Source organism: Tachypleus tridentatus, chromosome 1 (assembly GCF_004210375.1).
Source record: "Tachypleus tridentatus isolate NWPU-2018 chromosome 1, ASM421037v1, whole genome shotgun sequence".
Taxonomy (NCBI): Eukaryota; Metazoa; Arthropoda; class Merostomata; order Xiphosura; family Limulidae; genus Tachypleus; species Tachypleus tridentatus.
This window is the reverse complement of record NC_134825.1, coordinates 72,854,969-72,871,552: the sequence shown is the minus strand read 5'-3', so window position 1 is coordinate 72,871,552 and position 16,584 is coordinate 72,854,969. Positions and strand designations below refer to the sequence as shown.

The window sequence follows — 16,584 nt, the reverse complement described above, 5'->3', positions numbered from 1 at the left end:
TCTAGTAATAAACTCAAGATTGCCTTAAAGAAAGTTAGAAAAAGGATATCACTGTTTTTAAGAGCTTTTGTTCCTTTTGATTTATGAAACCATCCCTCTTAAAATTTCAATTCTGGTTGAATACTCAACATGCATATAAATGTGTACTTTAAAAACGTTTTACTGGAACTTGACAAACCCTTACATCCCATTGTTATTTTGATTTTTTTTGTCCATGTGGAAGCATGGAAGTTTCTGCACAAAGTAAAATTGGTAAACTTGTGACTGGTCACAGTTGAATTTTATGCATTTATATATATATATATATGTGTGTGTGTGTGTGTTTTAAATGAGATAGAATTTTTTAATACAAATTTATTCAATAGTTGGTTTATGTCAGTTGTCAGTTCTTGTTGAAATTGCCTTGCAAGCAAGTAGTATTATCTTGTGAATTCTTCTCCAAACAGTTTGTCCAAGCATTTGGCTAGGTGAATGTAAACAACCTTGAACCAATTTTATTGTGCAGCTTTGTCTCTTTCTGATATTAGAAGGTTACGTAACAGTTCATTGTGAGTTGAAAAGGGGGATAAACTGTGGGTGAGATCATTTTGTCGACTGGAAGATATTAGACATTAGTACCAAAGTGTAGTAAATCATTTATTAACATTTTGAGCTGCTACAGTATTTAATACTATGTGTTCATCCATTCAATAGTTCCTAGATAAAAAAAATTACGTAATTTTGAATACGCCTTATTAATTAATGTAATATTTTTCTGTTTGCAGATACCTTTTTAAATCATATATTTATACAATACTTTAAAAAGTTGTCATCTTAAAGGTTAACTTTTTTAATGTAATTTCATCTTAATAGCAGTAGAAAAGTTTCACCATCATTAACTTTTTTTTTCATGATCTAGTGGTTAGGTTGGTGGACTTACTGTTTGTATGTTATGGGTTCAAATCCTGTAACTAAACATGATTGACCTTCCAGTCATTGGGATGCTATATATATATATAAACAATGGTCAGTACCACTTTGTTTACAAAGAGTAGCCCAAACGTTCTTCTGTGTTGTCTGTTACTTTTAAATTAGGGATAGCTCTTAAGTATGTTGGCACACATTGCTAGAAACAAACTGTTTTTGTTTTTTTTATTTAATAGCAAATTTTCCAAGAACACCAACAAGAGTGGAAGAAAATGTGGAATTTCCAAAAGTAGAAAGTGAGTTTTATAAGAAACCTTTTGAAAGTGGTAAGTAGTGATGAAAACAATTCATTCATAAATAGTATTGAGGGTTTATAAAGAGCTTTTTATAAGGCAAGAATCAGGCTTTATACAAAAATATATGGCTATTTTTTCTCTCTCTCATTAAACGGGCAAAGGTCCCCACTTCAAGGGCAACATTTGATCTTTTTGACTTTGCTGCAATAGTATTCTGTTATTTACCATGCAGGTTTGCTGAGTACTGGTGTAATATTGTTATCCAGTGCTTGAAGTGGGAAGAAAAGAGAAAGTGGGATAGTCTGTAAAATAATTTAAGTACTATATTTCTTCTTTTCATCTGTATTTATCATTTATTGTTATAAAATAAACTAAAATGTCAAAATCTGAAATTTATTATTTTATATAGGGTTAGATGAGGCACTGTAATGAAAACCCCCTCAGTGTGTATTCCTGAACATGGTGAAGGGACCTCCCACAGAAGGTACTTTTTCTTTCAGTTTATCTCCTCTGGGATCTAAACATCTACTCACATGTTTGCTGTGCATGATCACCTGTGAATGGGAAAAAGGATCCTGGCAATTGAGGGGTCCAACCATAATACACCACATTCAGCTGGTTAACTTGGGCTAGGGTTAACCAAGTACCAGTGTTGGACATTCTCAATGGACTTTGTGGACATTGTGACTGATGCTGGTACTTGGGTATAGTGCTCACGAAACCCTGGCATCACTGCAATGTTCTTGTTTGGCATTGTAGTCCATCCCCTTGTAGGACTCCATGGTAGGTGGGGTCAGTGGGCACTGAAATATTCCTTCTTTATTATGGATCCCCAAATGAAAACTTAATAATGAAAAAAAACAGACCAATAGGTAAACAACCAAGTCTTGAAGATTTTGAACAGCAATCTGTTCAAAAACTGTACCTCATTTTCTGATATTACATTCTTTATCAGACAAATCTTTAGAGCAAATGTCTCCCCTTTTCATTTAGAAGGGACTAGAGGGGCTTGCCAGCTCTCCAAAGTCAGTCAGAAAACTACCATCTGGGAACATTTTGGTGTAAACATCCACTCCAAAAATAGTGAACTCTTCTTGCATTCAAAGGCCATTGGGATATACCCATTGAAGTTACTCCAAATGATACTTTGAATTCATCATGAGGAGTTATTGTTGAGAGAGATTTGAATAACATTCCTGAGTCAGAGATCCTCACTGGTTTCTTTACCTAAGGAGTTTCTGCAGTGAGATGTGTATCCACTCACAGATGAAATTACAATGCTGACCAATGTCCTAATTTTGATGTTTATATCACCACGTCGACCTGCCACCATCAAGGCAGGTTATTGAAATTGCAAAGTATGGCCATATATTCTGAACCCTCTCAGATGTTTCAAGTGTCAGTGGTTTGGTCACTCAAAAACATCATGTTGTGGTTCTTTGATATGTGCTCAGTGTTGTGGCAAGAATCTTGATGTCTGTGAGTGTGAAATGGACTCTTGTATTAACTGTAGTAGCTCTCACCCATAACTTTTGTTCATGCCTGAGGTAAGTGGAGGAAAAAGAGGTACAGCATTTGAAAACAGTTTACAACATTTCTAACCCTGAGGCATGAAAGTTATTGTCCACCACTCCATCTCAGATGCATGCTACTACACTCTGTTCTGCTGCAACAGTGGTAGTGTGAACAAATCTCTCCATGTCTTTAACAGAGTCATTTTCAAACCACGTGGTTAAGAAAGTTGACAACTCAATGTTGACACCAGTCTTTGTGCCCACCATTTTTTTCCAGCAGCTCCCTAGATCCACTTACCTTAGTTCCTTGTTTGGTTTTCCTCAGGTCTATCTCCTTCTCCACCTCTGAGATGCAGAATGATTATTTGTTCATGCTCTCGGTCACAAGAATTTTCTTCCAACAACAGAGACATGCCAATAGATCTCTTTTTATAAAAGAGAAAATGTGGTCTGAAACAGAAGGGCTCTCTCCCCAATTTTTCTCCATGTAAGTATAAATGGCCACATTGATACAGTAGAACTGTCAGGGTTTTCATTCTAATTTGGATGATATCAAGGCACTAACTGATTCCTATCATCCTGTATGTCTTTCCATACAGGAAACAGTTTTTAAACCTGCTGATATGGTCACCTTACAGCAGTTTTCTTTATACCGCAATGATAGGTTGTGTGATGGAAAAGTGCTTGGAAGTGGTTGACCAGCATGTGCCCTCTCTATCTCTGTCACTCCATACCTGTAACCATCTGTTTTTCCTTGGGCTATACCATCACTATCTATTCTCTCTACCTGTTTCCTGGAGAGACCTATGATGACTTAGACTTTGATACTCTTATTGAACAGTTCCTGTTTCCATTTTTAATCCTGGAGTACTTTAATGAACATAATCCTCTCTGGAAGGATGCTGATATTAATGTGAGGGGTTGCTCTCAGATCACAACCTTTCTCTCTTCAGTACAGGTGTTTGTACTTATTTTCAAGTACTTAGTCTTTAACTGCTATTGATCTGTCTGTCTATCCCCCTTCACTTTTCTTTCAGGGTTGACAGTTACTCATTGGCCAGACTTGATGTTGTACACTACCAGATGCACAGCATCTCTCTCCTACTTCTCTTGAAAAAAGAAAAAGAAAGAAAATCCTGTGGCAGTAATTTAGTTTTATAGGAAGGTAAACTTTTCCAACTGGGGTGTTCTGGGATATTAATATCCCCCATTGCTCTGCTCGTGGTAAAATTTTGTTGTGATTATTGAGAGTTTGGATCTGATTTTAGGTCTGGCTTGTTTATGTGTTGCTAAGTTAATATTTAAGGTTGTAGTTTCAGAGAAGTGTGGATGGAGGTGTCTTGCTGGATAAAGGTAGCTGAGAGAAGGCAGTTGGGGCCAGTGGCATGACGTTGTCCTTGCACTGTTGATAACAAGACTTGATGGAAGAACTTTACAGAAGAACAAAAGGAAGCAAGTTGATGAACCATTCTTCAAACTCCCATGATCAGGGTTACGAAGTGGCTGGGATCAATAAATCCAAGTACCTCAGAATTTGCTGGGGGGGGGGAATGAGAGTATCCTAAGAAAACCCACTTTCCCAAGAAAAGGCCAAATGTTTTATCTGTTCTGTGCCCAAAGCTAAAATGAATGAAGACAAGTAATGATTAGTACCTTAGAATGGTGTGTTGTTGTTTTATGATGTCTTGAAGCTCATGTATATGTTGAATGGGGATATTGTTTTGTGTGGAGCACTTTTCATGGTGTGTAACTTAGCAGTTAAGTTTTGTTTCTCTGCAATTTCATAATAATTGTGAGCTAATGTTCTTAAGCAGTCCTTGAGTAGTGGTATGATGCTAACTTTGGAAAAATATCCTATCAGTAGGGAAAGACTTGTGTTGGTGGAGGTTATTGGAGGCCTTTTTAAAAATATTTCTGATGCTGTCTTCACCAGTTTTTTAGTGTTGAAAGGTTAGTTTTTAGTTCCCCATTGTGATTAGTCTTCTAAAAAACATCATGAGCATTTGTTAAAGTTGGGTTAGCAGTAATGTCAGCTGCAAATTGTAGGGTGTACAAGCTAGGTCTGGTTAAGACATGGTTTTCAGTATTTTGTTTCAAGGATTGGTTGAAAAACAGTAAGTTTATGTCAGTGAATGTCCTACCCTTTTCTATGTCTAGGAAGGATCCCAATATTCCTACAAACTACTGTCCAGTTGCTTTGAAGGGCTTAGGTAGGATGGTTAATGCTAGTCTTGTTTGGATTCTCGAATCAAGCATCCTCCTTTCACCCACCCATTGTGGGTTCTTATGATGGCACTTCACCGGATACCACCTGATTTGACTTGAAACATTGATCAGAGAAGCTTTTCTCAAGCAACAACATCATGTGTCAATATTCTTTTATCTTGAGAAGGCTCATGACACTTTGTGAAGGTATGGCATTTTGCAAGACCTCCACTCATATGGGTTGCATGGCCATTTGCCCATTTCTTTATGGGTTTGATGATTCCAAGTTCATGTGGAGTTGACACTTTCCTACTCGTGTCAGTCGCTGAACAGGAGTTTTATTGAGCAGCAGCTACCAACTGCCCTCATTCATTTACTGAAGTAGACCACTGCAAATAATTTTACCTTTTCTTTCTTGAACACTTTGTGTGCTCTTTTTCCACCAGCAGGGTATTCACCTCGATTCTGAACTCCATGTCAGTGAAGTTGTGCTTCCTGTGGTCCCTGAAGCAAAGTAATTGGGGTTTATCTTTGACTGTAAACTGTCCTGTATATCACGTGCAAAGCAGCTACAAGTCAACTGTACAAGAGCACTGAACACCTCTATGTCTACTTTTCCACCTCTCGGACTATGGGTCTCTGGTCTGTGGCTCTGCCAGGACCTCAGCCTTGAAGATACTGGACCCCATTCATCATCAGAGGCTTCAGCTCTGCATGGGAGCTTTCTGCACTTCTTTAGTCCAGAGTTTGTACACAGAGTCTCATGAACCTCCTCTACACCTCTGCCATTTGCAACTGTCTTTACTATATGCTTCCAAACTATGAGCTTTACCACAGCATTCTACCACAGGTTGTGTTTTCTTTCCACAGTGGGCCATGCTTTTTCAGAACAGACAGTCTGCCATTGTTCCTTGTGGCCTTCATATCTGGGCAGAGTTGGATAAATTTGGTCTGTCCTTAGATGACATTGTTGTATCAACTAATCAGCCCATCCTATCATGGGTTATTACCATCCCCAGGTGTGACTTTTCATTGAGTCATCTGAAAAAGGTGGATTCTCCCAATTGGAAATAATGTCTTTTATTTACTGAACATCGTTCGAACCATCTTTCCATTTCCATTTATGCAGATGGTTCGAAATCAAGTGACTCTGTGGGCTCTGCCATGGTTTGTTGTGGTTTGGTGGTTGCACACAGGACCCCCTCTACAGTTTCTTTGTTCACTGCCAAATTGTATGCCATTTCTGTTGCCCTGGATTAAGAAGAAGCTATGCAGTACATGAACTGTACTATTTATACACTTGCTTAGCTCTTTTTTGGACCTGGAATTGCTTCACGTTAGTTCTCACTGAAATTCAAAACCGACTGGCCCACTTCTCTTTAACATCTACTTCTATCCAATTTTTCTGGATACCAGGCCATGCTGGTATTCACGAGAACGAGCTTACTGACACCGCAGCTAAGTATCTGTTCTGGCACTATCACTGCTGTGTCTGTTCCATACATGGACTATGGTCCTGTATTCAAGGCTCAGCTCTGTGCCAGTTGGCAGTTGACTTGGAGTGAGCAACGTGATAACTAGCTTTTCCCTCTATTGGACCTAGTCTATTTTGTTTTTGTGAGGATTGGTTAGACTATGCATTGGCCACAGTGTTTTAACTCATTGTTTTCTTTTATATGGGACTAATGCACCAATGTGTGATACTCAGGTCACAGAAGCCCACATTTTACTGTCATGCCATCATTATGATTCTGAACGACTGTACCATTTTAGGCATGTTTTGTCCACAGGTTTAATCCTGACATTGTTTATCTAACAAATGTTTTTTAATTTTTTAGGACCATTGGCCTTTTTAATGCTATTTAAGTTTTTAATTCAAAAATTGGACTTTGTTTTTTTAACATGATTTCTTTTTATGGTTGCTTTGTGCCATAAAACACCAAACAACCAACCATAATGAAAACAGAAAAATTCTTCATGAGATATATTTGCAATTAGTTTGTGTGACAGGGTTATTACTCAGACACAGTTTAAAGTATAATATTAAGTGTAAGCAGAGGTATACTGTTATGAGGTATTGTGTGAAAATTGATGGCTACCGTATAGTTATGAACTCAGTCACACTGGTCAAGCCCTTAGCAAGATGTTTGATTGCACCATCAGTGTTCTACTTTGTCGTATTCCTGCTTTATTCTTACATGACATTTAAAAATAATATACAGTTTCTCTCTCCTGTCCCTTGCTGTTGTAAATATTGTTGAATCATTTATTGAAACTTTCCCTTCTGTGAAGTTAGTCTACTGAAAGGAAGTGAGATGGTCATCCCACCTCACTTCAGGCACTGCTGTTATCTCTTTTCAGTAATCTAACCTGTAATTTACATGTCTTGGAGATTGGTCTTTCTCCATTAACTTTTGAAAGTTTTATGTAGATCAGAATTTGGGAAATAGGAACTACAAAACCAAAATGTGTGATAAATTTTTAAAATAGGAAAAATTACAAATTTCAATGATTTTATAATCCCCTTGGATCATGTTTAAGAATCCTAGAAAGTTGTGGTAATAAAAATTGTAAAACTAGAAAATTTTCAACTTGGGCAGGCAGACAAATAATATAAAGACACAAGCTACTTCATAGTCTCTATGAAACTTCTACAGATTGTTATTAACGAGTTTTTTTATTCTATAAAATCGGTCAATATGATATTATCTTTACAAACTGAAGACATCTTTGGAAATACTTTAGAGGGAATTAGCTTTCTACTTTACTGGTAATATGAATTGTTTAGATTGTTTATTACTGATAATGTTATTGAAACAAATTACTTGTATATAGTAGGTAACTGCTATAATTTTGTATTATCACTAACACTAAGTGAATAACTATCTTAAAAATATTGTTATTGGATAATTTGAGTTAAAATTAAATATAATTTGTTTGTTATTACATAAAAACTCAAAGAATAAAATCACATTGTTATTTACAGTTGATATGGTTCAACAGAAAGGTAAGTATTACTAATTAACTACTTAAACATTTTATGAAACTTATATAAAAGAGTAGTTAGTTATATAATTCTGCTATTTGTGTAATTATAGGATGGAAACGAGAAATCGTATTCAGAGCAGTTATAGAAGGCAAGGTACAGAACAAAAAGGGAAGGATGGCTGATATATATTATTTTTCTCCAACAGGCCAAAAATTGGTAATGTTGTAGTGTGGATGATTATTGTCCTTCATGCATTCTATTTACAATGACAGGGAAACAATTTGTATAGCTTATTATTATGGCAATTTTGTTTTATTTCAATAAATCTTAGAATATTTAAGGAAGAAATAATGTCCCAGTATTTGGATTGTTGTTAAAAACTGGTATTAACCTATGCATCATGACAATAGTAGTTTGAAACTCTACCACTTTCATCACAAATACAAAAATCGTCATATTTTTAGTTTTAAAATATTTATTTCTAGTTTACCTTATTTTTCAAAGTTGATTCCATGTTATAGTTCAGCTGTTAAGACTAATTCAGCAGTGAGTTTGACAGTACTAAACATGTAAGAAAATCCAGCTCTGGGTGTGGGTGAAATCTTGGAACTAGTAGATATCCTGGCCACTTGAATGACTTGATCCAACTTGCTCATCAATATGTAATCATGATAGTTGTGGGTTCTAGTGTATGTAAGTTGTATGATTGTATGGTGATGAGCATTTGGCAAATATATTGTTTAGTGTAGTCATCATGTCTCTTTATGTGGTCAATATTTAGTGACCCCTTTTTTATTCAATATTTCTGAACCAAGTTGCTAAAACAAGTTTCGTTGCTGTCACATGTAATCATACCTCTATGTGTATCTTGTTTTTCAACCCTCTTTTTTTTTTGTGAAACAAGTGACTGGTTCTTGTATTTTTTCTTTCAATTTCAAGTATAAATTGTAACTTTTCCCTTAAATTTTACAATATTATATCAGTTTTCTTGCATTGTTCCTTTTTTTTTTTTTATCAACAACTCAATCTAATACTTCTACACTTATATTTTACATGATTTATTATAGAATATATTTTACTTGATAAAAAACAGATTTTAACAAGGTTCATGAAACATTCTTTGTTAAAAACAAATGTACGGAGTTCTCTCATATGTAGCTTTTTTCTTTTTTTTACCAATTCTTTTTGTGCTGTTATGTTAAATGTTCATGAGAATAAAATGGGTAGGTGTTATTCAAGTTATATGAACCTGTATATTCTTATTGAAGTTTTAAATCTAAAATTAGGCTGGGCCATTTTTCCAAAAATACCAGTTGGTGCTGTTTTATCTTTATCATTTACAGTTATGTGTTTTATATTTATCACTGTCACTTTCAACACCTTGTGAACACCAGAGTGAAATTTGTTTTGAAAATCTTGTTTATGTTACAAAGGTATATGGTAGTTAAGATTTTAGTTTTTTGATCCAAAATATAGGAAAGCAACTTTCAAAATCTGTAATCTATCACAAAATTTGAATTTCCCAAAACTTCATTGTTGGTAGGTTTTGAAATAATTCTCTATTTTTAAGTGTGTCTATGCTACAAAAGAAACAAGTTTTCTAAAGTACTGATTTTGGCTTGACTTGAAAGTTCTTTAAAATACCTTTCTTTATGTTGTTGTGTATCTTTTTAGTTCCTTTGTACATCAGGTTATGATCAGCTTATATTAGTGAAAAAAAAAGTATTTCATGCAAAAATTATATTAATAAAACAATACATTCTGTTTGTCATCCACCAAATATTGCTATCATGCCTTTGAATCCATTCCATCTTGGGAAAAATTACAGAATAGAAACTCAAGTTATCATTCTACATATTGTAAAAGAAAAAGAAAAAAATAGTTTTGGAATTTGTTCAATAAATAGTTTTATTTATATAATTTAATAGAAAAAAAAATCTTCCTTTTTGATTTTGGATTGATAAAGGTCACTGATGATGAATGGAATTCTGCAAAACTTTATAACCCAATAACACGCATGGATCCAAATGTGGTTTGAGCTGGACAGAGAATTCCATTCCTCATCAATATAATGCAGTAACACACATTAAGGAAAGTGAAGATTGAACAGGACCTTTCTTGAACTCAGACTTCAAAATTAAACAGTTTTTGGAATAATAATGAAAAGAAAAATGTCATTGTGTATGCAGAAACAAATACTATCTGGAAATGACGTTACGTGATCTGTTAACAATGTATTTACTGTTGGTGTGTTTCTTACGGGTTCAAGAACGATTAATAAGACTTGCATCAAAATTGGTCTTGATAAGTCTAGCTAATGGTTGTCAACATTTCAAGCATAGGAAAATGTGATCTGATCTCAATGAAAATGTTTCGATTTTGTAAAAGTACACATGATGTTTTGTGAAAAATATGAATGTGTTAAGAGAAGAATCTATATTATTTTTGGATTCAGCATATAGGAATTACTGTAGGTCATGTAATAATTTTATAACAATAAAATCATTGCAAGCCTATGTAATTAATCATCAGTTAACTAATGCCCAATTAATTATATGATTTTGTAACAATGTCCCACCTCTAGGGATTACAGCTATTGCCTTAGTAGGCTTCATTTCAGTAGTTGCTTAGCATATATAACAAAACTTTTTCAGTATGTTAAAGATATTAACTAGTATTCCTCAGTGATATAATTGGTTGTTTTGTACATGAGGTAGCATTGTATTGTTTCTTTACCTGTGACAAAAAAAAAAAAAAAAGGTAAGTTATTTCCACTACAGATGCAGTGCTTTCTTTCCAAGTGATGGATGCTGTGTGGCAAACTAGTCTAATGTATTTAACAAAAAGATTAAAGTACTTAGAACTTTGAATCTAATAAAACATAAATGTTTTTCATTAAGTCAATGTATGTCTAATGTTATTAAAAGCTTTTATTGAAAACATAATTTCACTGTTTGGGAGTTTGTAGTTTCAGCTTTCCCATGTGAAATACAGAATTAGCAGATGGCTCTCTGTACTTATGTATATTTTTCTGTGCACAGTAAATAGTAATTGTGTAATTTTGACTTACACAAACCATTAATATTGTCTAATGTAATATTGGTGATTTTTCATTGGCCCTTATGTATGTATGAAAAATGTTAAGAAAAGTTCTTTATGAATGTGTTTTTTCAGTTAAAGATGAGGGTTTCATTTTCTTTATTGTGTTATTTATTATTTCAGAGATCTGTAAAAGAAGTTGAAACATATAGTAAGTATGGCTTTTTTTAGAACTTTACAAGTAATATTTTAAAGAATGAGAAAGTAAGAAAACTGGCTCATAAATATCAATATTTAATGAGATGATAGGATATTGTATGTTTTTATCAACATTTGTTATAGATAATGGAACAATTTTTGTAATTTACATATCACAAAATTAATACAGATATTAGGCACATATATGTGTGTGTATATAAAGTGCTTCCACGAGTATAAATTAAACTATGAGCTGTTACATATTAAATTTGTGATTTAGCCCTAAATGTTATGAAATAGTTATTTATTTTTCTTTATTTCTAAAAGTAACATTTGTTTGTTTTTGAATTTCATGCAAAGTTCATACATGAGAACTATCTGCACTTCTTAAATTAACATTTCTTTTGTATCTCTGTCTTTGACAACTAACTTTTAATGACCTTCATTATTTGGAATGCCATAAATTTAGCATCTGTGATTCTCAATGATAAATTTGTTTAGCACAATTTCTTTAAAGATCAAACTTTGAATGATTGTGGAAAAATAACCATATATTCTCAGTAGTCACTGTTAATGGAGATTGGTCATGTTTGCATGAAAATGTAGAAAAAAAACATTGATTTCATTCATCTTCAGCTTAAATGTCATCTTTAAGTTGACCAATCTTTTTTTTTTCCCAGTTTTATTAGTTTACATGTAGTGAAAGCTAATTCAGCATCAGTAAAGTTTTCCTAAAGGACTTATGATAAGTTTTTTTCCAAATTTGTTGATGATAAAAATTACACTTAACCTGTGTTTTTGGATAATGTAGACAATTGATGTATCAATTTAAGAAAAAATGCAAGTATCAGTGGTGTAATAATTGCTTGTTTGGGATTTGGAGTAAAATAATGAAAATCAGATATCAGTGAATCTCCATGAGACGGTTCAAAAGCCACGTCGTTATGTTTGTTAACTTGCATTCAAAACTTTGTTGAAGTACTATTTTATAAATGTATGCCAGTAAGTTTGATATAAAAGTGTAAAATATAAATCAAATTTTAATTGTATGCATTATTTAATTTCTTAATACAAAAATAAATATGTGAAAAACCATAAATATCAATTTTTGTGTTGTGGTATGTTGAATACAGTATTGGTTCAAATTAGATGTTTGCAGTGTCCAAATACAAAGTCTATAGTTTCATTTGAATTATATACTCATCTTTTCCAATTTTGGCAAGCTATAATAAAAAATAAACTCCCTATCTTTTCTATTTTCTGAGATACTTGTTGGATCAACTGTGGAGGCCCCCCACTCCCACCCAGTTATGCATGTATAACCAATCAATAGCTCATAATGTTACGCTAATAGTTTTCTCAGCCTCTACAAAATACTTGCATGGCAAACTCTTTTCTTTTTTACTCGCTAGATCTTCAGTAGTGTTATTGGGCTTGAAATTTCATGTTTCTTAAACCCAAATACAGCTTAGTTACTAAGCTTGATAGTTATTGTCGAATTCTGTGTTATTGATATAGTAGTTTGTGATTGTTTGATTATTTCAAAATGTATGTGTAAAAAAAATGTTTGTTATTTTACTGAGTTATAGGGTCACAACAGTTTAAAGTGTGGAAAACACTGGCGTAATTTTGTTTGAACATATAAATTTCTTTTTTATGATTTTTATAATTTAATTTATTTACCATGGACGTTTCTATTGGTGCATTAGTTTCATGTCTTTAAACTTTAAACCAGTGTACAGGAAAGTGCATTAAAGTTATTTGTTCTAAAATTGTCCAGTGTAATTACAAAACTGTTTTATTCATATGGCCATTATAATTTTTATGATTGAAAAATGGAATAATGACAAATAACTTGAATAATATAAAAAATATAATGTATGCTGTCTATAGATATGATCAAAACTTATTTTTTTATTAATATTTGTAACTGCAATGTAAAATTCTGCTGTTGCTGTTACAAAAAAGTGTATTTACATTTTCAGTTAAATCTTTATAATGGGAATAGCATGTGCTTTTATCAAAGAAGTGTAATTTGTGTATGAATTCGACTAATTACCTGTGTGAAATATCTATTATAGGGTAAAAAGATTTTTATCATTATTATCTGCTTAGTTAAACAAATTTGAGTAGCTTCATTGAACTTTTAACAATTTGTTTAGATTTCTTTTGCATCTCAAAAGTTGTACAGTGTTTTAGTGGAGAGATATTTTGTTCAGATTACTTTACATGGGTAACATTATTAGGTTTTGCTTTGTTATTGCCCTTTTAGTGGAAAAGAATCCTGACCATCAACTACCTATGACATACTTCACGTTTGGTAAGTTCTCAGTTTATCATGAACCTTTCGAGATGCAACGACTAGCCAATTTCAAATCAAAAACTCCAGAAATACATTCTTCTAACCCAACTCCTATCCCCAAAAAGAAAGTATCCACTCCAGAAACTAAAACTTCAGTAGCTGTTGTAACAGACACACACAGAAAACCATCAGATAATATTCCCACCTCTAAGGGAGAAAAGAGGCGGGGTCCAAGGATTAAATATACACCCAAGCGATTTAAAGAAGATGTGCCTTCACCAGAGCCACAACAACCAGCACCACCTGTAACAAAAGTTCAGATGGAAACTGCTACAAAGTCTGACTCAAGCAAAAGTGAGCAGACAGAAGTTAAGAAGCAAGTTGTTGCAAAGAAAAATGAAAATGTAGAGACAAAGAAGCAGAACAGTCAAAAAACCTATTCACTGTGAGTATTGTCTAGTGCTTTTAATTTTCTGTGCCTTAGACAATATTAACTTTTAATTAGAAGTGTAAGTATTTGAATGACATTGTCTTTATTGTACTTTTTTTAAAATTGATACCCAACTGTATGAAAAATGTTTCTTAAGCTGATACACTTATAGTGTTACTAGGTAAAATACCTTGTTTAGAATCATTAAATCTTATGAATTACTTGTTATTGGGGAACAGAATTTAACATGTAGTCTTGTTAACCCCAGTGTGCACGAGTATGTCAGAGTGTACATATCATAACGTTTTTACAGTGGTGTTCAAAATATAAGTAAACACCTTTGTTATCAAAGGAGGGTAATAAATTTGATAATAGAAAATATCTTATAATTCAAAGTTTTGTCATCTTGGTTTTCTTCTTTTAATTTTAAAAGAAAATATTTTTCTGTATTTCATGCAATGCATCTCTGTTGTGATTCTTGTTTTAAATTATCTTCATGTCCTTTTAATATTTTCTGAGAGATCAACCAATTAGAAACTCAAACTATAGACCAATATATGAAACTTGACACCCACCATTCAGTCTTCTTCCACTTTTGTCATATCTTTGAACAAATTTATGATAACAAAGAATCTACAAGAACCTACTGATTATGTTTTTTGAATAGTTGTAGGCAGTTTACCCCAGATGGTTTGTGTGTAATACTTGGAGTATGTAACAGAATTTTTAAGCCTTTTCTAACTTAATTAGGAATCCAGTTAAACTGTGGTAATTGTAGGGATTTCTTTTCTTGTTCCTGGTACATTTTGTCCTTCAGTTTCTATTTGAATAAAGTACTAAATGTATCAATAAAATCATAATATTATGGAAAACAGATGTATAATGGTTAACAGTTGGATCCTTGAAGATAACTATATTAAAAATGGGAAACTGTAGTCAGAACAAGAAGAAAAAAAGGTTGTTCATTTTATTTCACATGGGATATTCTAGAAGAAATATGAAAACTTTAATAAAAGTGTTTTTATCCTGAACATGATAATGATCATGCACTGGGATTAACCCAGAGTTTGAGCCAAAAGCCTAATCTTTAGTCAAAATAACTTATTTAAAAACCTAGATTTTTTATACAACAAACTTGTAATTTTTTCTTAAAGCAGTTAATGTTACTATGTTCAGCTTCAGAAATACAACATTAGTTTAGTGGACCAACCCTGTGCACATGGGGTTAAGTAGAGAGAAATTTATGTATTCTGTCATGGTTTTGCTTGAAGACGATTGTGAATAGAAACAGTATGAACTCCCGTATACTTGACATTAATAAAAATAAAATGAAAAGTGACGTATTCTGCTAATGGAAACAAATACTGGCTATGTGGTAACAGCAATATTTTCTGTGCTGCAGGCTATCCAATTTCAAGATGGATTCTACTGAGTCAGTTTTATGCTCTCTTCATTGTGTGGGTCGGAATGGTCAGCTTCCTTCCCTTCACTGTGGAGTGTGCTTGTGTCTCTTCCATCCGGAATGTGTTGGTGTTGCTCCCACATCTCGTCCTTCCATTTTCATTTGTCAGGTGATTAATTTTCTCTGTATTGAATTTCCTTTAACTTGGTATGGAATTCTACATGTTAAAAGAAATATTTAACATGAGTGTTTTCAAGCTTTGAAAATATATTTATAGAAATATAGTTTTCTTTGTGTAGATAAAATAATATGAATCTTTATGCATAAATGTCATCCACTTTAGGATGTTATTTGAAAAAGAACTTCTATAGGGCTCATGCTTAACTTTTTTTTTTTTTTTTTTAAGGGATCCAGCTGGGCCCCAAACCATCTGTTTTTAGGAACCAATTTTAAAGCTGATTGTAAAATTTCTTTATAATGGAGGTTATCAGTAGAATATTGAATTAAATAGTACAAACTAAAGATGTATCTCAATTTATTTTGTTGTAAACTTGTATTTTATGAAAAAATGCACAAGTCAAACTATTTTATATCAGACCACTTAAATTGTTTTTATCTCTGTGCACACACACACACACACACACACACACACACTCAGATATGAGAGGCTACAAAATTCTTCCCTCTGTTTAAGTTTCAGTTGTTGAAAATTTGTGTAAAGTTTCATCTATGACAAGAGAAAGATCCTAACAAAGTTTGATTTCATTTTGTTTTTTTTATTTAAAAAAAAAAGTTAGTTTAGTGCAACTTAATCTTGAACAGGTATTCGTACTTCAGTATGGGTATAGAGTAATATAAAACATTTAAAATTATGATGCAAAAAATTAAACCATTTAGCTGACACATTTTTGTTGATAGAATGTCCAATGCTTTTTGTGGAGAGAGAGAAAATAATCATACAGTTTACAATACCTTTATAGCAGTCAGTTCTTTCACATCCTGAAACAGCTGTAAATTAGTTGTTCATGAATTTGTAATAAGCAAAATCTTCAAATTAGCAACGTATGGAAAACATTCAAGTAGTACTAAAATAACTTAGGTGGTGAGGAATTAAGTTAGAGCCCTTTTCTAATCAAAATAAATCATGAAAGGAAGTCTAATGCACATCATTTTCAGTATCTAATGATGTTCCAGTATTCATTTCTTGAATTCTTCCTTCATCCCCTTCTTTGTCATTCTCTTGCTTCTGGTTCTCAATCTGGACCCTGCTAGCAATGATCTTGAGTTCCAAAAATGGATAGCT

At 33.0% G+C, this 16,584-nt stretch overlaps 1 protein-coding gene across 3 annotated transcripts in view; it reads left to right on the top strand.

The window, feature by feature from the left end:
- The window catches only part of LOC143252173 (uncharacterized), a 75,093-nt gene that overhangs the window by 32,276 nt on the left and 26,233 nt on the right, over positions 1 to 16,584 (top strand). Inside the window, exons 3-7 of one of the 3 annotated variants that reach the window (XM_076503902.1) lie at positions 1,143 to 1,232; positions 8,020 to 8,126; positions 11,133 to 11,160; positions 13,420 to 13,894; positions 15,282 to 15,450. In XM_076503902.1, the coding sequence (XP_076360017.1) occupies positions 1,143 to 1,232; positions 8,020 to 8,126; positions 11,133 to 11,160; positions 13,420 to 13,894; positions 15,282 to 15,450 (869 nt within the window). Of the gene's footprint in view, positions 1 to 1,142; positions 1,233 to 1,611; positions 1,687 to 8,019; positions 8,127 to 11,132; positions 11,161 to 13,419; positions 13,895 to 15,281; positions 15,451 to 16,584 lie in introns of those variants that run through there. The other 2 variants (XM_076503912.1, XM_076503921.1) reach the window with 2 other exon arrangements.